This window comes from Lates calcarifer, linkage group LG7_2, assembly GCF_001640805.2.
Source record: "Lates calcarifer isolate ASB-BC8 linkage group LG7_2, TLL_Latcal_v3, whole genome shotgun sequence".
NCBI classification, from domain to species: domain Eukaryota; kingdom Metazoa; phylum Chordata; class Actinopteri; family Centropomidae; genus Lates; species Lates calcarifer.
Window position 1 is genome coordinate 11,595,634 of NC_066854.1, and position 27,719 is coordinate 11,623,352.

Here is a 27,719-nt window from a genome sequence, read left to right on the forward strand (position 1 = left end):
TTTGTCTGATCTACAGAAAAGTGACATTGCAGAGACCATATCAACATGTCGAGGGCAACTGACGGAGAAAAGATGTATATTTGTAGGTTCTTTGTACTTTCAGGTAAACAAGGAAGTGGAACTGGGTTAATAGCAGGTAATCTTGACATTTAAACACAGCATAATGATCTTCAAACATATGTCTCACATTCAAGTTTGTCAACATAACCTTGACTTTACTATGAGTAATAAACATGACTGGAAAAGTGTCTATGCAGTTCCCATTTACACTGGAAAAAATACATTGAATTATAGTGTTCAAATGTGCACACTTACATTAATGAGATAATGGCACACGAGAGGAAATTACACTCTGTCGTAATCAATATTTTTTCAATATGGTTTTAAGTGTGCCCCTGTGCTCAGCAGCTGTAAAGATGGGAGGATGTGTAAGTTGAGAGACCAATAACCTGTTATTTAAAGTAATCAAATATACTTAGAATGGAAAAGATTATATGTTGTGAATAAATTTATACATGCTTTCTGCTGAAAATTTGCATTTGAAAGCTTAAATACAATCAATGAAAGTGCTAACAAAAGTGCTGTGATGCTAGCAAGGCTAACAAAATCTGAGTTAGCAAGATTTCTTCAAAATGCAAAATTAAACAAAAATGTAAGCAATATGACAATATTTCTTATAGTTCATATTAGTTTGGGGTATGAGGTGTAAAAAAAATATCAAGACTGACTAACGATACTGTCATTTAAGCGTTAAACTTCCTCATTACTTTAATCAGAAACTAAGGTCTGCTGTGTCAGTGCCAAATTTAGCTCTGCACTGTCACACAGTGGCAATCACATGCCTGTTTGAAGAAATAACAAAGACCCCAATAGAAACTCCTGAGTTCATTTTTTCTGAACAAAAGGTGCATTAGAGAGTTTAATTTCTCAAGAAGTAATGAGTGTTTTGCTTGACTTGCCTTTCCCATAAGTCTGCAAGTTCACCTGAAACCTTATCTGAGTAAATAACGCAACTCTTGAACTTTATCACTTCAAGCATGACACCAGGAAGTTAGTCCACATGGCTGACCACGAAGCACACAACAATGAGCTCTCAAACAAAAATATGTTGGAGTTCCCCTGGGAGGGGAAAACTGGAATGGGAGTGACGATGGAATGGACGTAAAAACAGTGATGAGACGCTGAAGGCTCAGAGTGAGCGCTGATGAGGACACTGTAACTAAAAGTGAGTAGAAATCTTTTTCAAACTCTTCTTTTATCAGTCAGCTTCTCTGTATGCATTTCAACACTCATGTGAAATTAGCTTTTGGATAAAGTTTGTGTTTTTCTAAGGATATAATGATTTTAATGAGTACAAGTGTACGAGTACGAGTGTATATAGGATGTGTAAATGACAAATCACACATCTCCTCACATCCATAATGAGAGCAGATTCTACTGACAGCATTACAGGAAGCTGCCATCAAGCCAGGATGCCATAGGTGCTGTCATATCCTGAGAGGCTTTCAGAAACCAGACTGTTGACAAGGAAAGAAGAGGATTTTGTTTGTTTCTTTCCCACTGAGTTTGCTTGATTGTTTGTTTCTTTCCTAGTCTGCTCTCCTCTGGGTTTTTTTTTCCCCCCTTCTCTCTACTTCCTTCCTCAAGCAGTAATTGCCACTGACAGTGATATGACAGGTGAAGGAGAAGGGAATGATGATTTGCTCGTAGCCTATTTTTTCCTCACCCACAAACATACACTGTATACATATGTATTCATTTGAATTAGGAATTATTATTTATATTCATTACAAAAATGCACAAATTCAGCATTTGTTCATGTTTGAAAAAGTTAAAGCTGCTCTTATCAATATTTTTATATTTAAAATACTATTTGTAAAGTGAAAGTTGTCACTCATAGTGAAAAATCCACAGAGATTTATCACCTAACTCTGAAGTTTGCCTTTTTTTGTTTTTGTTTTTTTTTTTTGCATTTTTAGCTCATTGTTTTGGTTTTTTAGTTTTAATGTTTTGGTTCCCTGTGAATGCTCTAAAATTATCCTGACTATAGAACTGAGAGGAGAGTGAAAAAGACACACTCCTCCTAATGAATGCTAATTTTGCTCTGCATCATCTTTGGCAGCTGCTTGCTAACATGCTTAGCATTGGCTGATGGTGATTTACCAAAGCTGTTCGAATGAAGGACAATCAATCAGTTAAGTGTGTGAAATTATGGAATTGTATAATTTTTTTCAAAAACAGTGCAATTTTCTAAGTTCAGTTGAGAAAAATGTTCAGAAAATTGTAATTGCAAATTGTAATTGTAAAATGTACACTGAAAAACCACATTACCAGAAACCTATAGGACACAATGTTCTGACTTGAATGTTTTAAATCTGGTTTGTAATTATTATTTTTTTTTAACACTCAAAAGGACTCAGCTATGAATAGCATCCTCTACTACGGAGAATATCACAACTGCACCAATGTGGACCAGCTGATGCAGCGCTATTTCCTGTCTGTCTCCTACGCCATCATCTTCATTGTGGGCTTTTTGGGAAATGTAACCTCCCTCTGTGTTTACCTTACAAAGCTGCAACCCTGGAAGAGCAGCAGCATCATCATGGTCAACCTGGCACTGACTGACCTCCTCTATGTCCTCAGCATGCCCTTCCTGGTTTACTACTACAGCAGCGGGAACTCGTGGATGCTCGGTGACTTCATGTGCCGCTTTGTGCGCTTTGGGTTTCATTTCAACCTGTACGGGAGCATCCTCTTCCTGACGTGTCTCGCAGTTTTCCGCTATGTGGTGGTGATGAATCCTTTGAGGTCAGCACAGGTACAGCAGAAGATTTGGGGTATAGCAGCATGCTCAGCTGTCTGGATCATCGCTGCTGCTGAAATCACTCCTATGTTGACGATGATAACCTTGGAAGAACATAACAACAAGACCTACTGCTTGGACTTTGCAAGCACCATACCTGTTGACGTTGTGCGGTGGTATAGCTTGCTCCTCACTGTGATCGGATTTCTACTCCCCCTACTGGTGGTGTCCATGTGTTACATTGGTATAGTAAAACAGTTAGCAAAAGGGCCCTATACGACCACTCCCTGTCGGATGCGAGCACGGCGCGTGACCATACTAATCCTGGTGGTGTTTATTGTGTGTTTCCTGCCATATCACATCTTGCGCGTGTTGCGAATAGAAACTCGGAACATACAAGAGTCACCATGCATGGTGGTGCGTACTGTTCATGCTGCATATATTATCTCCAGGCCTCTGGCCGCATTCAACACGTTTTTTAATCTGGCTCTGTACACTCTTTCGGGTGATAAGTTTAGGAGTGCGTTCCTCAGCATTTTTTACTGGGATAATTGGCTGACCAAGGCCAGGTCGCTGCTCCACGTGTCCACCATCAGCAAGGCAGGCAGTGACATGCCTGCTGTATGAGTGAAAACTGTCCAACACCTGCCTTTTCTTTCTTTTATCTCTCTTGGACTCATACCAGTGGACATACGGTAAGCTTACTCCCTCAGACATGTTGAGAAAGCTTCATAAAAGCTGCTTAACAGCTGTGGTTTATTCACTGTGTGTTCCCCAGAGATAATAAACCTCCCCTTTAGTTTTGGTTTGTCTTGGGCAAAAACTGTTTACCAACCCCTTATTAAATAAGGGGTTATAAATGGTAAAAGCTATAAAAATTTGCATGTCAAGTCAGACCTTTGTCCTCACCTTTTCTTTCTTAGACTGGGAGTCTCGTGAGTGTAATTTACCTGACTAAGAATACAATGGAACCTTTTGTTTGGAGCTAAACAAACAGCTCTACTTTGTGAGTGAGTTTGCATTTCTGAGCTGTGTGTCTGCTGTTAAAAATAACTGATGCAAAAAAAAAAAAAAAAAAAAGGTTTGCGGTTTTCATTTTCATTTGCAGATTTACAACATGCTGCCCGCCCCACCTGTAAATATCTCTACAGGGAATCTGAAGCTGTTTTGTGCCTTAAAAAGAATTTTTTTTTTGTTTGTTTGTTTTAAATAATTAAACTGCACTGGTTTTAGTGCCTGAGCTTCTGCTATTCCAAACCATTTTTATGATCTCCTTATTTTTCCTCAAGCCCTACCATTAACTGCTCTGTAATCCATGTCCCCCCCAGGATGAATTTTTAATTACCCATCTCCTGTTATCAGTAGGACAAAAATCATCCAGATCTTTCATTTATGACCAAATACCGACAAAATTAATGACATTCCCTTCAGCCCCAGCTTTATTTTGATTTTAGTGCTAATCAGCATATGTTAGCATGCTAACATGCTAAATCAAGATCGTAAATGTTGTAAACATCTAACAAAATGCAACAATATATCTGTCTGATATCAGCATGTTAGCATTGTCATTGTGACCTTGTTAGCATACTGACATTAAAACCAAACATTATGAACACAGAACAACGTCAGAGCCACTTGCATGGCTCTAGACCTTTCCCTTGCTGTACATTACACCTCTTAATATCTTCACTGTGAATTTGAAGCTGTTTTGTGCTTTAAAAAGAATTAAACCATACACGTAATAGTTACTGTGCACTTGCAACTTCAAGCTAAAAGAACTTTGTGGAAAACTGTAGCTAGCTAGCTAGCTCATGCTAATGCTAGCATTGGCTTCATGTTATTTTGTCTGGTTCAAAAATCATAAATAACAATAATCTTGATTAACAACATATGACATCTTTACGTTTTAAGTCTGTTGTTGAGTTTACTGTCATGCTGTAAATTAAAACTTGTGTTTTTAAACAACTTTGACAAACTCTTGTTCTTTTTTCTGTTGAGAGAGGTTACTTTCTTGAATTTCTAATGAATAGTTTCACACCGTTGTACATAGTTTTGTATTACCTTAGTGCACAATACTTGAGAAAGGATTGAAATTTAGAAATGATAGCAAAAGGACATATGTCTCCCCACCAGTGCGTACAAAAGATTTTACAGCCCTGCATCTCCTGCAGCTACTGAACTGTGAAAGGTTGCATCTAAGCACTTAGCTGAGTTCTCTGTGCAGATGCATTCACCTTCCCAATGAGCTAACAAGGCAGGCAGCACATTTCTCATTTTGAAAGCCCACATATTGCCGTCTGTATTACAGAGAGTGTTGACAGCTAAAGAACCAAAGAGTTGGAATCAGAGTTCTTCGAAGATTGCATTAACACAAGAATTTACAGAATGTTTCGCTACTAAGAAGAAATCCTTGAGAGCACGAAAACACCAAACACCCGTTTATCTTCATCGAACACAAATCTCGTGGAACAAATTCTCCCTGTCAACAGAGAGACATCCTCCCCAGATAAAGGAGGCTTTTACATTATTTGTATTTCTGCAAACTGCTTCATCCTGGATAACAGATGTCATTCTGCTGCATTGCCCTTCCCTGGTTTATGGCTGAGATCACATTTCATAACAACTATCAAGCTGCGTCAAATAACAAAGAATCACTGTTACGATACAAGATGGAATTAGTGTAATATTCAAGGTGTCTGTTGCTTTTCTGTGTCCATGTACACAAAGAAGTAAAATCCAGCATCATTATCATAGGCTTATATAATTCTAATCTTGCTCTGTTACATGCTGTGCAAGTAGAATAGAGACTGCAGCTGGGGATGGAAAGGCTATTTTAGTCTGTGGACATAGCCATTTCCTTTTCTGCCTCCTGACTGATCTCCTCATCCTCGTTCTCCTTCTCATGAACAAAACGCCTGCGTGGAGTGGCCCGGGAAGTGCTTATTACAGCGACTATTTCCCAGAAAAAGGATATTAATATTAGCCAATCACTCCACCACCTAACATCTCAAAGGCCTGTTGCTTGTGGAAATGTGTCGAAACAGATAGTTTCTCTACTGAAGTGCAAATGGAAGCGTCAGTCAAGCTGAGTACTGTACGTTAGTCAGATTATAGAGGGGGAAAAAAGCATTCAGCAAGCCACTGGGTTTCGGCTATTTTCTGCTGCGCCAGAGTCATGGTCAATTGAACTTTTAATGATCAATTTGGGAGCGAAGAGCCTGTGATCAATGCTCTAATGGTGGAAATACCAATGTTCTGTCTCTGTGATGTAAGAGTGCTGAAACGGGCTCTGACAGCCTGTCTTTCAGGCTTGCAGCTCTCCTCTGCTTCTCAAGGAAAAAAAAAAAAAAAAAAAAAAAAAAGCCTCATGCATGCGTCAGTGTGTCTGTGCGTGCGTGGTTATGGAAGAAGTTGGCACACGGCGTGAAGATTTCAGGTTTTTATGGTGAGAACATGCTGTGAAAAAGGAGCAAAGCAAGAACACGTGCATGTACACATGCATACCAGACAGAGTCCATCAGGGACAAATTTACATCGCTGGATGCTGCATATTTTTTTATTGAACACATTTCCTGTGAGAAATTGCCTTGATTGTTTCTGTATACTGCAGCTTAATCAGTCAGAAAGAAAAACACACTGCCAAGTTTGTGCTTTGATATTCTTATGAAGCCAAACACCACAGAGTAACTACAAGATTTCACTTATCAACACGGCGCTAGATCACAAACATGACACAGAGGATCCTTCGAGTCATTCACCATTTTGAAAATATACTAAAATTGGCCTTCTTCATGAGGCGTGTTATTTTTTTCAGTTCTACTAATTCTTAGCGAAATTTAAGAAAGTTTTTCGCTGCTTTGAGAACATTCAAAGCACTTGCTAATGAATAAATAAATATGTTTCACAACTGCAGTGCCAAAATAGCCATAAGAAAAAAAAAAACATAAATACAAAATGTTTATGTTGCCATGACAAATACATCCATCATAAATATTAAGACACCATTCGGCAGTCCAACAAAGCGTTATGAGGCTATGAGGGCAGGAGGTTTTGGCAGATTCACAGCAGAGGAGAGACGGAGGGAGATGGAGGGAGATGGAGGGAGGAGAGTGAAGCACGATGAGTCAAACAGCGATCAGTCAGTGCATTAGGGTTTTAAGTTCCTGTGTTCTCCTCACCACCGCACCACCTGGCTGCTGTAGTCCTCTGTGGTGGCTACCTCCTCAAGCACCTTCACCCCCTCCTCCTCCTCTTCCTCCTCCTCTCCTCCTCCTCCTCCTCCTCCTCCTCCTAGTCTCCACAGCTCAGCCAGATAGGTCCTGTGCAGCCGTTGCCTGTGCTGCCTCTCCTGCCTCCTCCTCAGCCGCTCCTCCTGGTGCTGCTTCTGCCGGTTGTACTGGTAGCGCCGCAGGAACAGCTCCTTGGCGTACTCGTACAGCTCCATGTCGAGGGCGTTCAGCCCCTCGAATGCGCCACCGCACCTTCTCGCTGATCCCCACGCTGGCTGCACGCGTGCTGTTGATCTGCGTGAAGGCCCGGATGAAGCGCAGGCCGAACGTCCGCTCGAACAGGTACTGCGTCTTGCGTTGGAACTCCGTCAGGCCGTAGAAAGCCATGTTGCGCAGGTTGGCCTTGGCGCTGGCGAGCAGCACGTGGCCTCGCTCCAGCTCGCTCATTGAGGACATGTTGTAGCAGCCCACCAGGCTGAGGTCAGCCAGCATTCGGACCTGGCGGTTGTTGGCAAGGTTAGAAGGGCAGTTCATGAAGTCTGCCAGGGGCACACCTGTCCAGTCTTCACCGCTGTAGCAGGCGGGGAGCTCGTCCTGAGTGGGCGGGCGGCCGTCACACATGTGGCAGGGCTGTTTTCCAAGTGGCTCCACGCTGCACGTGCTTCCACTCACTGAGGTAGCGTGACACAGGGTCGCGTAACATAGTGATGTAATAGAAATTCCTGCAGAGACAAGAGATGAGATACATTAGATGAAGTGTTTAGTTCAGAAACATTTCCCCAGAATGCCATTCTGGGAAACTTATTCTATACCTTCCCATACAAACCCCCATTTCTTTAATGCTAAGCTAACTGCCTGCTGACTGTAGCTTTATAATAGCATACAGACACGAGAGTGGCATCTAGTGAATTTCCAAAATGTCAGACTATTCATTTAAACTGCATTTTCCCTTTAACATCTGAGATTGCACACAGCTCTCAGATCCTTCTCCTGAAGCGACACACTTGCAGGCCAGCCTTATTTTAGACATCCTTTGCCTTGTTCCTTGTTCTGAGATGATGTCAAGATACAGAGTCACTAATACGATCTATTTGATTGTACTCACAATCTAGTATATAATCGAATAAACAGGCACAGTAGGCCATCCCTACCATGCCAATATTCTACCAATTCTACCAATATTCTCATTGAAAACACCCTTTTTCAACTGAATAACCTGCACATAGTATTAGGTTTAGATAGTACCTGTGTGCACCTGCACAGTGACTGATAGGAAGTGTCTGGAAAACACCATGAACCACATTTTCAGCACAGTGAGGGAAGATGAAACTATACATCAAATATCTCAAATCCTGCTGCAGTTTAAAAAGAAATACGAGCCAGAGGAAATACCACAGCGCTGGAAGTATATAGAGTGCACTGGAATTGTGATTAGGGTTTAAATGAAAAGCATCATCGAGTGTGTCTGAGGGTGTTAGAGTATAATGACATAGAAAGCAATGCAAACCAAGTATGTATAGCCTTTAATAACCTGCAGATGTGAAATATTTTTGGTTTTTGTCACACCAATTTGCTCCTGCCTACCTCTGGTAATAAGTTTTTTTTTTGTTTTTTTTTTTGGTCTCCAGCACCTTTCTTGTTTCTAGATCGCTCTGATCTGCCATGAACAGCACTTCAAAAATTGCTGTAACCCAGCCACACGGAAACCTTTCAGCTAACAAACACAGCTTTCTGCTCTTATCTATTGAGTTCAGAGATGACCGGCAAAACAGTGAGGTGACTGAGGGAGTCAGCGCCGGGAGAATTTCAGCCATTTTCAAAAAGTTTTTCAAAAGGAAAACAACACAGATAAAAGGGAAATTGAAAACGTTCATCTTGTGTGCAGAGATCACCATGACCTCACAGAGTCAGACAGAAACCAAATATAAAGCCCAAATAAAAAGCTGAACATTTTCTTTCTTTCACTCCACAGGGCTGGTGTTTATTTTCTGTGAGCTTTCAGTCAACAGCTAAATAAAGAATTCAGATTCAAGGACGTGTTACAGCAGTGCTGCTCTGAAAGCCTCTCTTTTAAACCCTATTACACGAATGCTCAGTTTTCAATACATGCACATTCCCGTTTTCCTATATGCAATCTTATAACTTGTTGATGTTCCTTTCTTGAACTACCTGTTACTTTTCCCTTTGATTTTCTCTCCTTGTGAGGAACTCTCAGTGGACTGAATTTGGCTGAAAAGAGCACAGACTGCTGGTTTGTGGGTTTCTTTGTGCACAATACACACACACACACACACACACAGGTGCTGTGTGTGTATTTAGGTGAAATACCTAAACTGAACCCTCCACAGTTACATTAAGGACAGATAATAATAATACGAAACCTTTTTCCATCATTTCTAATTGAAAAGAAAGATTATTGAGGTGTGGAGGAGGCTGAAGCTTATGTTTCCTTTTCCCAGTGTTAATCATTTCTTTACACTCCCCAGATTCAGTAAATTAAGCTAACAAATAAAATGGAGGATTACAACATTGAAGCATTTGAGAAGCAGAGAGTTAGGTATTCTGGCAAAATTACCAGTAATGGTAACGCTGTGTCCTGACTCCCTGACTCTACAACCACAACAAATCTACCTGCAAGCAAGTGAGGCAGGCAGAGAAATGAATGGTTCAACACTGACTGTACCACTCTGTCTGGCTGCTTAGTCCACACAGCATTAGTGCAGTTGCATGACTATACTGAAGGTAAAACACACTGACACATGGACATAGCTGGCCACACATGCATATGTAACAGTCACAATTAACTGTATATTATATTACATGGCTGCATTCGGATTCATTCAAACAAACTATGTGTTCGTTCGAATTTGCTCGGACTAACACTTTGAAAAGTGACGGCCAGCAACTCTCAGTGTTTGAAACAACTACTAAATGCTGTTCCCCTTTTCTAACCAATTTCTCTCCCTTAATAAATTTCATACAGTCCCTAACATCCCTTGTTATCTCACAAACTGCCATTCTATCCCTGCCCAGTTGTCTCGAGTGGATTCCATCCAATTGCACACCTGCTCCAAATTTCCTCATCAGCTCCCCAGTTTAAATTCTTGCCCTTTAGCCATGGTGTTTCAGCCTTTTTATCTGTTCCTGTCTGCTTTGTTAATGACCTCTTACTTGCCTTTCTTGCCTCCCTGCTGCCAAACTCCCATTTTACTGAGCCTTTGCAAGTTATACTTTGTGACTCTTTATAGCCCAAGAAAAAATGTACTTTCACTTTTTTTTTTTTTTTTTAACAAAGAGTAGAATAAAAAGGGAAAGGCTGGTATGAAATTCTTCACTCACGACAAAAGGCATGACTGCAGTCATGTCTTGAAATGAACTGACACAGAGAACGTATAGAAGAATGAGTGATTTGTCTCATTGTGCCTGCAGAATTTTCACTTTCTTATAAAAAAAGAAGAAAGAATTTAAAAGAATTATTTTAGAATTTTATAAGAAACAGATTTGATGGGCAATATATATCTAATTATGCTTAAATGCTTGCCAATTTGTAACACTAACATGGTATACATTTTTTAAAATGCATTGATCTCCATTAGTTAAGTCCTCTATTTGTAAATGTGCTGTGTATCACGTGTAAAAAGCACCAACCATGTAAACTGGAACTTTTATAGTGAGAGCGTCTGTACAGCTGTAATTGTTTCAGTTCGACTGCTAAACTGAGAAATTTGATTAATTAAGGGACAAGTTGTGTTACTGAGGAAAGAGTGCACGGCCAAACAGCCTTAAAAGGTCCACAATTTAGCAATTATTGCCAGACGGCAGATATCAATCAGCTGTGATATATACTTAAGTGAGTGGCGTGATGATATCATGGCAGAACACACCCGCAGACAGGCCACACCACCCAGAGATAATGGCCATCCACAGTGGAAGCTAAGTGAATTACCCTGCCATCTTCGCCGGGTTGAACAGACAGCACTAGATGGATGGACACACACGAGCGCCTCACAAAGCGGCCTTTGTTGTACTTCCTGGAAAACAGCTCACTCTTTTCCTCCTCCTGTGCCTATCATCTATCTGTACAGCTAGCCGCTAGACAGCCAGATCAATAAATGTCCATGCAACCCCACCTTTCTGCGTCTGTGCTTTCATTGACAAAGAGCAGCAAATGTCAAAGCTCTCGCCTTACCCATGTCAGGGACAGAGGCAGGGTCAGATTATGAAGGTCAAGCATAATTACTCGTTGGATAAATTGTTAAAGGTTTTCTCATGCAGTCAAGTGTCACAGTTTACAGGTTTTTAGTGAAGCAGAGTAGACACTGCATCACCAGTAGGAGGCGCTCATTCTGGAAGATGCTTTTCACTCAAAAGCAGAATGTCTTTGCTAATTGTTTTTTTTTGTTGTTGTTTTTTTTGCCCACTAGGGGGCAGACAAGCTGGAAACACATGTATATTACACTGACATATTATCACCCTTTAAGTTTGAAGTAGCTAATGTGTTAGTGAGCAGTTGCTAATTTAGAAATCCAGCAGATATGACGTAACAATAGCATTTATTTGTTTAAGTCACGTTTCTCGCAACCTGATCAATGTAATGCAAATACAAACTTGTTTTTTAAGTGTTACATTTACACAAACTACTGATCATAGCAGTTTTAAATGTTCCAAGTTTTTGTTTCCTTTTTCCTTAGCTTATAATGGTTTGTGAGTCAATAAGGTTTTCCTGAGCTAAAACAACTCCCCCTCACCATCCATCTCTCTAAAACATCATCCGCTGTGGTTTATTCCATGCCGGTGCCTAAGCTCTTTGCTAATGCGCTAAATGGCTTTCAAGTCTTTCAGGCCTGAACGGGACAAAGTGGGAACATTTTCAGTGTTCTCATATACCTGATTGATCGAGCCCAAATCTAATGTTCTCAGACAGATTTGAGTGAATATATGAGACGGCGAAGCTACTCTATCGTATAATAGCACGATCATTGCCAACACACAATCACGCATGTGTGTGTGATCATGCAAGGTTGTTCCTGAAGGGAAAGTTAAATCAGCTTGTCGCATTTTGCTACCGATCAATCCTACGCCTCGTTCATGCCCTTCTCCCTGCCTGTCACCTTTCTACACACAGCAAACCTGCAAACACATTGATCGGCCTCTCTCCGTCTCTCTCTCCCCTTCTTCCTGATTGTCTCTCTCTCACTCTCTAAATCACCATCAAAAAGCTACAGAGGAAACTCACAGCAAAAGATCAATATCTGCCTTGTTAATTCACTCACTACCATCAAGGACACTGTCAGTCTCATGATAAAAGCCTTGATGGAAACTATTTATGCCACTGAATGCAGCGAGTACAAAAAGTATCTGGATCGACAACAATCTTATTTATTTCATCTTTCTGAAAAATGAAAATACATCATGTTGCTTTTAGTTGAGGCGTTTCTGAAGAATGGTTTCACTACTCCGACTCAACCTCACACTGTTCCAATAAGCACTGTCAATGAAGTATCACTTTCCAAGTCATTGCTATCAGCCAAGCTGCAGAAAGAAGCAACTTTGAAAACAAGCACAGGACTGCACATCGATTTCACACTGAAGTCAGGGTGTTGATAACTCGCACAGTTGGAGCAAATCCATTTTAAAGGTGTTTCTGTGCCCACAAGGGATCCCTTAACCATTGTCTCCAAGAGGGAATTACTGTCTGATAAGAAAAAAAAGAAACATCACCCTCAGTCATCTCAGTCTCCAGTCACATGTTGTCTTTAACAGTTCACTTTTATCTCCCTAAAATCACTTCTAAATGCCCCTTTGGTTGTGATAATGAAGGTTCTGCTGAAGGCTTTGGGGTGTGAAGCACACTTTATTTCTCACATTCAACAGCTGAGAATTAACCCCAGGCTCTTTGAAGAACAAGCGCACTGTAAAAACATAACTCATTGAATCTATTTTGTTTTTTTAGGAAAACATAGAAATGTCTATGAGAGACCGTTGTATGTGTTTCTAATGCAAATATTAAATTTAAAGCTGCTCTATACAATAATCATATGTTAATGGATCGAACTAGTATGTGTAATGTGGAAGGTGTTACTGGCAGTGATCCACCCACAGTGAATTGACTTATTATCCAACTCATTTGCAGATTCCTATCGGCTTTGTGAAGCTTATTAATATCTTTGCACTCACCGTTTTGGTTATACAGCCTGCAGCTTTAATGTTTTGGTTCATTTAGCAGCTGAAGAGACCAAAACAGAGATGTCAGTGAATATTAACATAAATTCATTACATCGTCAAAAACACTCCATCAATCCAATCAATGCTAATGTTGCTTTGTGGCAACTGTTTGCTAACATGTTAGCCAGATCAACTTTATGGACACAAAAGCTCAATGTTGTGGTTACAGTTTGGCCCAAAACATCTTTCACTACTAACTCTTACAAATCCAAATCTAAAGCCTTCTTTCTTAGATAGTGATCATTTCACATGTAGATTCTGGCAGTGTGAGAACAGTTTTGGTTATTTTAAATGAAGGATTTCTGTGTTTGTGTTTTTGTCAGTGGTTTTCTCACTGGTTTGAAGAGGCTAGAGCTCAGTTTGAAAAAGTTGAGGTGACATACAGTACCTCAGTCAGAGGTTAGTAACACTTCTCATAACAGTTGTGGGGTTGTCTCACAGTCTGGATCAATTCACACCCACACAGTTTCTGATGATGCAGATCAGCTAAGATTTTTCCTGCAAACTTCAGAGTAAATAATAACAAAGGACTGAACTTTCATTTCTGCATATTCAGTGATGAATATTCAAAGTTATAGAGGATACTTGCATTTTGAGACCACATTTTAACAAAAAGAAAACAATTATCTGATTTTTTTTTTTTTTTACCATAATACACCTGAAAGTGAAACTAAATCTCTTGTTAAAGTGGTTCTTTTTGCAGCGAAAGGGGAAGTGTTGAATGAAATTCTCAGCAGGAAGAACATTCAGCCCTTAGTCCAAGAAGGATACGTGTAAATCCTTAGCTAACTTTGGAGAGGCAGGTGAAATATTAGCCTGGTTGGATTTTCAGTTAAACCATCTTGTCTGTGGGTGAGGGGATAAATAGTGGGGAGCGGGAGTGACAAATGGGAAGAGCTATAAAACACAGAGGGGGGGGGGGCACAAATTCCAAAAAAAGTAAATGAGCCTGGCAATTAGACGAGCGAAAGAAGAATGTCAGAGGGAAGAGATCCAGCAGCGGCAGGTCTGTGTGTCAAAGGCGATGTTATCAAGATGACCGAGCGAAGCTGCTCGGTTGCGCAGAGACCGGGGAAGTCTCATCACATCAGTCATCGGACCAGGAGGTCAAGTGGGATCCATTTTCACTCATCTGTTTCTCTCTCTTGTACTAATTCAATCTTTGTATGCCAATTACAGGCAAAATGATCCCAGTCCCCATCTGCGCACAGCTGGTTCACTACCCAACAAGCAAGACACACACACAAACTACAACACAATCTGCTCTCTTTCAACCCAAAATGATTTGTCAATATTTCACTGTTCCCTCGAAAACACAGCTCAGCTGTGGGGAATATCGGCAGGTAACGCTACTTGACACACAGATTAAGACGGGCAGAGTGAGGAGAGAAATGATGAGCGAGGAGACTGGCACTGCACTGTGATCTTCATTGGACGCAGATATGAGATGCTATTTTGGGCAATAAAGGAAAAGCCCCAGGGATGCTGGTGTGGAGACGAGGCAACCGAGAACACTTCTAGAAAGACGAAGTGTCCAGGCAAGCAAGGGTGTGAAGATGTGGCTTTACTGAAAACTAGGTGATAGACTATGTGAGGAGCAGCAGCCAACACACACTTAAACAAATTAAATTATGCAGAGTATTTCAGGGTTCAAAACAAAATGAGGTATCATCTTTGCATAAAAAAATCTTCCTCTGGAGACAGAATCATCCATCTGCATTTATTACATTTTGGCTGCATTTCAGGTAGCTACATTCTTCCAGAGTTCCTAGAGTTCATTTGGTTCTAAACACACCCACGACAAGTGTAGTGTCGAGGACATCCACGCACACAACAGCCTGGTGTGTGAAGCTTTAGTAGCTTTAGCGTCTTAGCCTTAACCTTTGCCTGACATCTTAATCTTTGCAGCTTTGTGAGGTGTCAGCCAGTGCTCTAGGTACATGTAGATATGGAAAGGATAAATGGGAGACTGTACTCTGCAAAGGTCATATCTACCCACACAAACGACAGAGCAATTTTTGAAAGGCAATCCACTTTTTAGCAATATATGAAGGCTGCTTTGAACAGTGTGCTGTATGCTTTCTTGTAGCATTTCGACTCTGAGTCTTTCAAAGTCGTTGAGTGATTCATAGCTTTCATCCTTCCTGTAATTATTACTCTGTAAAATCACAATTCATTTTAACTATACAGTGTGCTATATCACACCAGTATAAGTACAACTTGGTCAATAACAGCCTAGTAATCGAATGATATGAAGGACTTTGTTGAATCTACTCTATTTCTCATACGACTGAAAAGTTTTATTCCATAATAACTTATCTGTCATCCTACAAAAAGTCTGATGGCACAAAATAGAAACCATGAGGCATTTTGATGGATAGCACATAATGATCTGTCTAGCTGAGACTTCCTCCCTGTGATGTTTTTTTTTTCTCTTTTACCAAAATTGATGCACAGTGTTCTGTAAGAAAGGAATCTTCAATCCAGTCGACAGGTTTCTGTATAAATCTGGACTTGTGAATTAATCGCCCCCTTCCTCCTCCCTTGTATAATAAAACCTGTCTTCGACTGCCCCTAATCCCCCTAAGGACTGTGGAGATTACCAAGATCCTCTGAATATCTCACATTTCTCACAAGAATACAAGACATTGCTCACTGTCAAGAAGGGAGTGCACTGAGGGGTTTGATTTAACAGAAACAACACTGTTTATTTATAGTAACCTCTTTAACTTGATCCTACATTCCACTATAAAATTATTTCTTTAAACCAGTTTTTTAAATTGTGATTTAAATTATATTGCTGGTTATAATCATCCTAGGCCTTTTTTCACTGTTTTTTTTTTTTTCCAATTTGACGACTGACTGCTGTGAAAATATTCTCACATACTCCACTGTAGAACTTTAAGTAGTCCACTTTGCCAGAAGCGCATCTCTTAACAGTGATGAAAGATGTGTGTTCCTAGGTTTCAGTGATTTCCTACATTCCCACAACTACAATGAAAGCTGCTTTTACAGAAGCTGCCCATTTCTCTCATATATTAAAAAAATAATCAATTATTTAGTGTTTTTTTTCCTCATGATTATCTATAATTGTGATTTCATAACTCATAATTATAAGATGTAAAGTCATAACTTAGCATCTCACAAACACAAGTGAAGATATTTTGAAAACAACAATTATGTCATAATTATGATAAAGTTTCTTGTAATTAAAAGAAAATGTCAACATTATGAGGAAGAAAGATGATTTCAACACACTACAATGAAACATTACACCATGTTAAAAAAAAATCCAAATATGCCACCACTGCTAAATCTTTCAGTATATTCTTTTTCATAAATTATGGTGTAATAATTATCTAATAATTATGACTTTGTATCTCATAATAATTGGAAGGTTTTTCATTTTGATAATTTCTCAGTCAGATTTATGAGAAGGGTTTTCATATTTATGAAATGGTACATCATAGATTCATATAATAATAAAGGAAATTAGTGAGGATATATTGAAGTAATTTGTCAAAAAGACAGAAACTAAAGGGAAAAAAGTTAATGATAACCAGATGTATCCGAGTTTGAATCCCACAATTAGAACTAGATTCTTTGAAGACCTGGTTTAAATAAATCATTGTATAGTGGAATACAGGATTCGAGGTAAAGAAATGAATCACAAAGTCTGCTAAGTCATAATTATGGTAATTAATTAAGTAATAGTAATAATTAAGTTTCTTATAATTATGAGGAAAAATGGTATCTGTATGATAGAAGTTCATTTCTGCCACTAAGTAAAAATCATCAGATAGATATCATAATTGTGAGAAAAACATTTAAAAATGAACTTGGACTAAATTGGCTTCCATATGCCTTTACACAATGTATTAAATATATATACAATTTAAATATGTGTTTTCCAATGATTTATACACATAAAGAATATGTTTTACCTTCAGATTTGGCATGAACAAAGTAAAACCCCATCAAGATTCTAACAACAAGGTGTATCCAGTGCTAAAAATGTATTTATAAATGGGGTGTTGTCACTGATAATAGTTCAGTTGTCATCCCAGCTACTAAAGGATGTGTGTAAGTGTACTGCAGTGTGAAAATTATTGTCACAGGATGTGTTTAATTGCTTTTTGCAGTTAGAAAGCAGTTCTCAACTGAGGAGAATATAAATAGTCAGTGGTGTCAGTTTGAAAGAGAGTTTAACTGAGTTTAACTTTATAGGAAACATACATATTCGCTTTTGTGCCAAGAATTAGATGAGAAGATTGACATCAGTCTCATGCCTATACCCTAAATAGCTAGCAGACGATTAGCTTAGCATTACTCACAAAGTAACTGCATCCTGCAAATAAAAGTAGCATGCAACTCCCCATAAAACAGCAACTTTTTACATTTACGAATTAAACAGCTGACATAGATAGTATTGTTTTATTGATTAGTAAGCTTTACTTTTTTATCTCTGGACATAGCCAAGCAATTTCGCCCTGCTTCTAGTCTTTATTGCAGCCTAACCAGAGAGTGGTATCGATTCTCTTATCTAAGTTTTGACAAGAAAGCAAATTATAGTATATTTTAAAAAAATTCAAACAATGAATTTAAGGATTAAAAGACATTTAAGGGTTTTACAACTTTAGGCTCTAGAAAATATGTGAATTAAAGCTAATAAATTGCTAAAATAATACAAATTTTAGAAGGTCAGTATAACCCGTAGGTTGTAGTCACTTTGGTAACAACATCAATATTTCATAAACCACAAATTCCCTTCTTGCTGCTGTCCCTCCACGGGGAGTTCAGAGGTCATTCAGCTCTCTGTTGGGCCTAATTGCTAATATTATCATCAACCCGCTGTAAGGCATGTGACCAAGGTCACATTTGCCACAATACTGACGGAGCAGACTGTGGCATAAATTACCATATGCCAGCTCATGCAAAAGGTGATATTTTTAATTCTGCCAGACGTCATCAACAGCTTGGTGAAGATACGTTGTGTCATGAGTGTGAAGAGACGTACTGTAGCACGTGCCGCTGAATGCACACACCTGACGTCTACACCACGTTAGCAAACAGGCAATGTCCTTGCCTTTGCCTCCTCTACAGGAGATATCGACGAAAACTCAAACTAAATGCTACCTGAGGAGATTTTATGTTTTATCAGCCTACATCACAACATCAGGCTGCAACATAGGATCTCCCAAAAGACCTGCACATTCACCCTTTGCTAAAAATAAAACTCTGGTGTCAGGTACTGTACATATACTTTTCCACCCACAAGAAGTGACGAATCAGAATTGAGTCAAATGCAAACTGTCTCTAAAGCAAGACATGTACAGAACCAGTTCACCAATTTTAGATCTTTATTTCTTTTTGTTGTTTTAGTCTCTTTAAGTGAACTGTCACTTTTGCCTACAAGTGACAGTTATGGCTGTTATGTTTATTATCTATTACACCAATATCAGCCTAAACACTGGCACCATTAGCTAACATTTAACAACCATACTGGTTCTACTAGACCAAGTGAAGCTGTATCATCAAAACTCCTGAGTGTGCTGAACTGAGGAATGGTGCATTTTACTGCATATGAATTCAACTTTTCATTTCCAAGAATAAGAATAAGAATGTGGTATTTTTTCTTACAGTCTCAGTTGAAGGCATCAGACATCCACTGAGAGCAGTTTCTATGATTTCTGGCCACTGAAGGTCACATTTTTTTTGACAATCAGCGTTCTTGTCACATTTAGTTTTAACAACAATGTGTGGCTGTCAGCAGCTTGAAATAACTTGATGTGTAAGCTTAGAGACTGACATTACAGTCAAAAGCAGTGGTGACAGTAAAGGGGCAGTATTACGTCTTAAGCTTTAAGAAATGCTCTCTGCTTCAAACTGAACACATTTTCACAACAATATACATCCCTCTCTGAAATCTCTGCATATGGCTCTCTTTAGCTGAGGATTTAAACTGTCTCACTGTGACTGCAAAGATTAATGTCAAAACTTGCAACCAGATGTTTTTTTTCCCATATAGTCTACTATGTAGTTCTGTGAAACATGATTTAGCGAGAGGAAACAGATCATCATATATCTAGAAAACCGATAAAATCTAAAATCTTTTTCACCCTGTTTTGCTACAAAATGTATCAACTTCCTGCATATTTTCAAGCCCATTATACCATTGTGATAATCAGTAATAGGGTATCATTACCAAATTAATAGCTGAAACCACCTTAACTGTGTGCAGAATGAAGTGGGCTAATTAGACTCAGGCTGAACTGTATTTTGGCCAGCCTGCATTCTTTGCTCTAATCTGAAATAATGAGGTCACTAATAAGGTTACACTCTCTGACTGCTCAGTGTGAGGCCGGCTGCCAAGGACGACCAGGGCAGCCCGGCAATTGAAGCAGGTTTGACGTCTGGCCTTACAGCAATTTTGTAGCCTGCTGCGATGTGAATGCTGTAGCCCCATGCTGTGAGCAAAGCCCTGCAGGAGCCCCTGACCAGTGGTGTGCCTATCTAAAACTACTCGAATCGGCCACATATTACTCAGTGAAGTTTGCGTGTTAGGAGGAAATTGCCGGGCATAAGGAGGGCGGATGGATAAATGCAGGTTAATGCAGCATATGCTACTTAAGTCAGGAGTGAGTGGATAAAGGAGCAAACAAAGGAAAAACCTACAGGAGGTACATTACACTTCTCAATATGTCCCACTTTATAAATCACGTATCAGCACCAGTTTGCTGGAGAGTCCTCTAAACAAGAGCTAAATCCAACCAAATGCCCTGATTTGAAAAAGATGTGCCGCTAATTATCATAAAGAATCACTATAGCTGAGCTTTAACAAAACTAGGAATGGTTGCTATGCCAACTCATCTGGTAACCAAGGAACTAATTAGCGATCATTCACTCATTTTCTTGGTTTTATATTTTTGTGCATGTATCTACTTTGAAGAAAGTTTTCATATGTAAACAATCCACAGTCACAACAAATGAACTGTATGGAAAAAATATCCTTAAAAATATAAAACATATCCACCTCTTACATCGCAACAAAAGCAAAGATTTGTAGCATGGTGCTCTACTTGATGTATTTGCTGGTGTTATTATTTTACACTGGTAGGGTGTGTAGGAGAGAGGTGGTTTGAAGGTGACTATGAATTGCTCAAAAGCAAACAGATGGTGCTTCTGTATTCAGACCAGCAGGACTACAACTACCTAATGTGCACAATATTGATCTTTTTCACAAGGAACAGTGATAAGATGAGTCCAGGTAAAAGTCTTCATCTGTTACCACTGATCATGATCATGAAGGAGGACAACACTGTGACGTGGACTGTAAGACGCCCTGAAATACTCTGTACACGTTCAGTGTACAATGAAGAATTTTTTCACAGGCCCCCTGGGACCTAAATGTATTTCATCAGGGGGACAGAAAGTAGGGAAATGAGGCAGCAGCAGAGGCAGCCAGCTACAGTGAGGTGAGGAGGTTCAGTGGACATAAATACACTCTCACTGTAACCACTGCTTCTGCAGAAAAACAGCCACTGACAGATATTCCAATTACATATTACACTATTAAATTATTAATATTGTTAATATTGAGGTGAAGCTGATGGGGAAGGAAAGAAGAAAGAAAAAAGTGTTTTAAAAACTTTTCTCTAATCTTTGTTTTGTTAAATAAAATATTCAATAATCTATCTTCTTTATGTTATTGCTATTCAGTTGTTAGTTGTTTACTGTTAAGTAGAACTACCTGATGAAACTGCTCACAACTCACAATGTGATTCACCTCGCTGTTTTTAATGCTGTGGCTGAATGGTGCAGTGTATGTACTGTAGTCTGTATGTATTCTTAGTCTTAAAATGAAGGTCAGTTTCTGCTGAAGGGTCTGGCTGCAGCCATTTAATGTGAGACTGCTTTCTTGCTAGCAGCCAAGAGTATTTTAAGGAGGTATTCATCCTGAGTCATGAGTTTCTCAATCAAGAAATTTCCAAATAATTTCATTACTTCTTCAGCAATCTCTTGCCAGCATGAAAAAGGTAAAGGCCAAGCCCAAGAATACAAAGATAGGTGAGCCATGTTTTAAAACACTGTCTCCTCCACTCATCCTGTCCCTGATAACTCCTCTGAATGCACAAAATCATTTATGTTTTTCACCCATGCACTGCTTTTTATGTGCACTTTCAATTTCCAATTTACATTTGGTCTCCCATCGTTTGTGGATTCTAAATTATACAATCTTATTGAACCCTCTTCTTCTGCCATTTAAATGGCATCTGAGAATGTCATCAGCTGTTTTGTTTTCAATATATAATATTCACATTTCTTTAGTGAATGGAATCATTTGCAGATTTTTTGGATATGTGGGTAGAAGTTCCAAATAATAAATTTGGGTGTAAACCCCAATTTCACTTTTTTGTGAGGGGTAAGGAGGGCCCACTTGGAAACCATTGTAAACACAGTGCAGATACTGATCTGAACTGTCGTGAAGCATTAGTATTAAGTAGCAGAAAATGCAATTAGTCGAGTAAAGCACAAGTCCCTCAAAGTTGTAGTTGCAGTATTGGAGTAAATGTACTCTGGGAGGGATTTGCAGGAACACCATATGTTATATCTTGCACTTAAATAAACCAGTGCAGGGTCTGAGGGCTGAGATAAGACTTTCTGCAAACTACATCACACCCTGCTGGATGTAGCCTTAAGGTAAGTGTGGGCGTCATCCGTTCCCATGATGCTTCATCCCTGACTGTCTGCACTCTTATTGCTACATGGGACTTGTATAAGACGAGTCATCCTTCAATATCAATGTGCTGTTACTGAGTTGGATTGTCTTTGGCGATCAAACTAAGAACAAATGTTATGAGTACTTTGGAAAATACATGAAATGGGCTCAGACTTATGAAACACTGAACGATTATGTCTCAACTTCAGGTACCAAGTAGAGTATAAAGCAATAGGGATTATATATTATATTGGAAAAACAACTCTAATACTTTTTAACCTGTCTTAACCTCTCTTCAGAACAGTGGGATCAGAGTTGAAATACAATAAATCTACCAAAGCAGAGTGATCTTAAGGGATAGATCAGAGCAGCATTAAATACTGTATTAAGCTGAGCAGTAACATGACTTAGTAACACACACTGATACACACACATATACAAACTCAGCTCCAATCCCTCTGCTGCCATCATCATGTGCGTCACAGTCCATCATGGAGGGGCTACATTGCCCGAAGTGACAGGACAAGAGCCTTTCAGGCTTGATAAAACTGCAACATGAAACCTTGTGGCAACACATCATCAAGTGCAGAATAGGATCTGTGTAGTCTTTATTCCACAGCTTTAATCTGAAATGACAGGGAGGCTTCACTTAATTGTTCGTCTATTTCCAGGCCTATCAGTGCAGTGTGATGGTTCCCCTCGATATTTTTTTTTTTAAGTATGTGGACAGAAAATCAACCGGGCATTATCCACGGGAAATGAGAACTTCATGTGACAGATTTGTGGCTGTTGAATGAGTTATGACTCACAGCTCGTCCGACAAATTCACGGGTATTGGCTGAGTTATGATTCATGGTGCATTTGGCTCAAATTTGATCCCTTCCTCTAAAATATATACTGTATATACAGCCTGCATCTGGTCATATGTGCACACAAGACTTCACTATACACAGCAGATTTGTCCTTGAGCAAGACTGAGTCCTCAAAAGCTGCTCAGGAGCAGCGACGACCTCTGACCTCTCTATTGAAGGGCCAGGCAGAAAGAGTATTTCATTGCAGGGATCAATGAAGTATCACATTATCCAGATTGCTCAGTGCAGTATCAGATTCTATCTGATTTGTCTGGTGCTGTGGTAAGCCACAGAAAAATCTCCATCAGTCAAAACCTGCAAGAGTTTCTTCAGCACTCATTAACTCTGTGAGTGGAAACATGACTCTCCAATCAACAATCCCCTTGTCAAGATAATTAATACAAAAATCAACACTTAATAGCAAGAAAATTGCTGCCCAGATTTGACCCCATGTTTAAAAATGAAGCCATCTCATGTCTGTAATCAGCCTTGAACACAACAAAGTGCCAATGTTAATGAGCGCTGATTTTTCACTAACTATTATATTGAGTTGACAAGTGTTGACTGGAGTGTTGTTGATTCACTCATAGTGCTGATATGGCTCTGAGGCGCCTCTTCAAAACTATTTAAAAGCGTTAAATTAAGTCTGATGGCTGCCACAGAGGACAGTTAATGGATTGGAAGGATTCGTGAAGGCACTCCTGGTCCTTGTCGACCCCCTTTAACGCTCTCGGTAACATATGGAGATTTGCTCTCTGAACCAACTGCAAGGCAAATTGGCTTCAACACGCAGGCGGCACACCTCGGAGGACCCTGCCCTTCTTAAGTGATTTACTCCCTTAAGCTTAGCTCTGCTGGTTCTGTAATTACAGGAAATTGAAACAGACCTTCAGACGAGGAAACGGTCTGTCTGCTGGCTGTTTCTGCTGCTGGTGTTGTCATGCCATGTGGCGTGCATGTTAGCACTACAGCTTGATTAGCTCTGCACCCTGCATTTAAATGTCATCGAGAATGTACATGTTTGGCAAGTGCAGCCCTGGAGGAAAGTGAGAGCCAAAGAGAATTGGTTCCACAACCTACAACGTTAAAAAAAAAATCCTTTTACATTTTGACTTGGTGCCTCTAGGTAAGCAATAGAAGCTCTCAGAAGCTACTGACATAAATCCTCTTGCAGGCTCAAAAATCATCTATTGTAAGGCTGCTAATGACGATTATGTTCATAACGGTCTAACTGACTAAACGCTCATTCCACAACATGTAAGAAAACTGAAAAATGCCCAAGGCTGTGTCTTCAAATTGCTTGTTTTGTCCAACCAACATTCCAAAGAGGATATTCAGTTTATAATGATGTCTGAAATAAGCAGCAAATGTTTGATATTTTTGCTCTGTAAGTTTCTTACAACACATTCCTTAGACTGTCATCCATTCATTGTCTGTCAATCAGCTCAGTTAATTGAGTAATCAGTTCAGTTATACATGAGAGTGAACAACAGAGTCGTTTTTGATTGATTACCAGTCCTGTTTGTTTAGTACTTACTTGTTTGGTTGTTCTTAATCAGCATATTCATTATCCCTCTCATTAGCTTGCTTGGACGGGCACTTATTCATTCATTCACTTGCATACTCACTCAATATCAGACTGAGGGAGCCGGTGACAGAGTGAATATGAGTGAGTGAATAAGTAAGTGAATAAGTTAATGAGTGAGTGAGCAATTTAATGTTAAGTACACAAATCTATACACAACGTAGTGAACCATTTATTTTAAAAATGAGTGAGTGAGTGAATGAGTGAGTGGTGAGTGAGGCTGCTCCATGCTCCTCTTACTCATTTAGCAACAAGTGAATTGCAATTGTGAATGAGTGAATGAGTTAGTGAGTGAGTGAGTGTGTGACTTAATGAACTGAGTATCTGAATAAATACAGTGAGAAAACAGGATGGTAAGCAAATGAGCAATTAACCATTCACTCACTCACTCAGTGCTGACTCACTCTTTCACGTGTTCATTCACTCCTTTATTTGCTTATTCACTCATTTATCAACTTGCTTACTTGTTAAAATGAATGAGTGAATCAGAATATGGGTGAATGAGTGAGTGAGTCAGTCTCTTACTTCTTCATGCACTCGTTTATTCACTTCAAGTTCATTTTCTCTTTCATTTACCAACATACAAAAGAAATGGGTGCGTGCATTAATGAGTGAGTGAGTGAATGAATCAGTGACTGCATATTAAAATGAGCCCATGATTATACCAGTGAATCAATGAAGAAAAATTAAATTGTAAGAATTTGTAAATGAGTGAGCGAGTGAATAAATGAATAAGTGAGTAAAGGAATGACTCACTTAACCTGAGAGCACTGGCATCTGTGAGCAACCTAATGGGTCATTTTATGTGAGTGAATGAGTGAGTGAATAACTGAATGAGTGACTCATTAGTGATAATTAGTTGCAAATGAACAAGTGTGTTACAAAGTTAAAACTGAGTGAGACAATGAGGAAGCAATAACTCGATGAGTGCATGAAAATATGAATGAGTGAGTGAGTGAATGAATGAATAAGTTAATGATTTTAGAAAGTGAACAAGTGAATGACAGACATTTTATTCATTGCGTTGTAAATGAGTGCTATCCACCTGTCAACCACACCTGTCTTGCAGGTCACACCTCTCACCTCTTGCTCTTTTGGGCACTCTTCTTGTCCCTCTTGTTCATCACCACGGGGACACAGCTCGTGAGCTCGGTCCAGTCCGCGTGCAAACCGCAACTCCAGCCAGTGGAGAACCGGGAGAAGAGCCACGACTCGGCTTTCCCGGGCCGGTGGCAGGTGCATTTCCTCTGACCGGGCATACAGTCGCAGGGCTGCTCCAGCTGGATATTTTTGACCAGGTGCCGCCCAAACGTCGTCCCGCCAGTCTTCTGAATATGGAGGAACACCATCACATCGTCTCCTCGAATGTTGAAGTCGACGTGCCTGTCCAGGTCCCGCTCCGTGAAGTTAAATTTGGATGTAATTTTGGAGGGAAGGTCTTCGTCCGCCTCCGACTCCGTGTAAACTAACTCAAACCCTGACGAGTACCGCTGGAAAAGCCCTTTCTCGTCACTTCTGAAGTAGCAGTTGTTGCTATCCGCCGGGCACACATACTGGTAGCCGATCATCAGAAAGAGCACCGCCGCAATGGGAACGAAGATGAGTCTATTGAACTTCTCCTCCATGGTGGAAAACTGTAAATCACGCCGTCGGCACAAACGGTAACGTGATGTCCGAGTCGTTTTCCTCTTCCCCACGTCTCATCCTGCACTTTCACTTCAGATACGCGGTGGTTCTGTCAGTTAAAACGCTGGAGTTCAAGTCCCACGAGCAGGTAAGAACATGTCCTGCAGGGCAGCTTTGACTGGCCTCGTCCTGCAGGAGAACAGGTCCACTTTATAAACTTGAACATTCAGTTATTTCCTAGAGGATTAAGACATCTTTTTCCCCTGAAATACGTCAGACTAGTGGTTTAAGTCGCGTGCTAAAACACCTTTCGAAGCGTCAGCGCGAAAACGGAACATCCCCTCGTGAGGAGCGTTCGGGCTCGGCTGTCCTGCCAAAGCCAACTGCTGATCGGTATCTGAGCCAGGAGCACCAGCGACAAGCACGACAAAATTAACACAATAGCTTCCTGTCAAGACTTTCAAAATAAAATCGTTTTCGTGAACATGCATTGATATTAGAGCAAAATAAGGAAATTGGACTGGCTTTATAGTTGGAGTGGCTACCTTGTTCAGTTTTAATCAGGAAAAATAACCACTGATTTTGCCATGTGTATTCTCTCAAAATCATCAAGATTAATAATTATTAGACAAATTATTAGTATTATTATCAACTCTATATTGTCACAAGAATGTACTGTTTTGTTACAATTTGTAGGTTCAGTCATCATTAATGTCCCTGTGTCCCTGTTGGAACCTTCCTATATCCTCCCTTGGTTCCAACCATCCCTCATATGCACTTGAAGGAGTGGGCTATAAATTCCCCTTGAGTCTGGGATCTCCAGCTTTCAGGCTACCGTTAAGCTAAAAACCACTCATCATTAGTCATACTCTGGTATATGATGGCCCACCAGGCCTGCTTAAAATGGACATATCAAAATTTCAGAAGTGTGTTAAAGACTGAACCATTAAGCAAATTTACTGAATATGAAATATCAACTGTTAAATGTTGCTAGTTCTCCATCTAATTAATCATAGTAATGAATCCCTACTTGATAAAGACCATCACCATAAGGCCTTAAACCATTAGAGGATAACCAGTGTGTGTAATCAGCTGCAGTTGAAATCATCCTATCCACCTCAGGCTTGCTTTTATTTTGACGATGGAGCATCCCGCTGCCTGGTTTTACTTTGGGTGGTTTGACTCTACATCTGCGCCAGTCATCTGTCCCGGCTGCCTGGCCGGTGACGCAACCGCATCTCTAATCACACACACACAAACACACACGGGCAATTTGAGTGGCCTAGAACAACTGGTGGCGGAAAATCACCAGAATTACAATAATGTAGGAAATATATGGGAACTTAAAGCGGAAATGACGTAAAGAATAGGGAATTTTAATAGTATTTTTGAATTATTATTCATAGTATTTGTTTTGTATTTTCTTGCAATTAATAGTGGTCGTTTGTGCTTATCATATAGTGACTTTAGCATAACAAATTTAATGTCATATGTTAATTTAATAGGGTGTCATTTTAATATTGTTTTAATGATCCTATTACATTCATAAAGGGGCGCTGGTCTGTGGTATTTAATAGTGCGTCTGAGCACCAGTAGAGAGGACAGTGTGTTGATTTGTGATTGTAAGCATCTCTCCACAGTTTTGAAGTGTAACATATAGCCCGCTGTATGACTGAAGTTT

General features: G+C 39.8%; 1 protein-coding gene and 1 pseudogene across 2 annotated transcripts; one reads left to right on the plus strand and one right to left on the minus strand.

The window, feature by feature from the left end:
- The first annotated feature begins 16 nt into the window (after positions 1–16).
- On the plus strand, positions 17–4,768 carry LOC108880230 (2-oxoglutarate receptor 1-like). Of its 2 annotated transcripts, none has more exons than XM_018671683.2 (4): positions 17–136; positions 1,037–1,225; positions 2,123–2,199; positions 2,414–4,768. In XM_018671683.2, exon 4 carries the CDS (start codon positions 2,423–2,425, stop codon positions 3,428–3,430), a length of 1,008 nt encoding a protein of 335 aa, XP_018527199.1. In that variant the 5' UTR covers positions 17–136; positions 1,037–1,225; positions 2,123–2,199; positions 2,414–2,422; the 3' UTR covers positions 3,431–4,768. The 2 variants fall into 2 exon arrangements, with proteins under 2 accessions (XP_018527199.1, XP_018527198.1); XM_018671682.2 differs by having other exon boundaries at positions 2,123–2,194.
- Positions 4,769–6,341: 1,573 nt separating this feature from the next.
- On the minus strand, positions 6,342–26,432 carry LOC108880229 (heparan-sulfate 6-O-sulfotransferase 3-B-like; annotated as a pseudogene).
- Between the last annotated feature and the right edge of the window lie 1,287 nt (positions 26,433–27,719).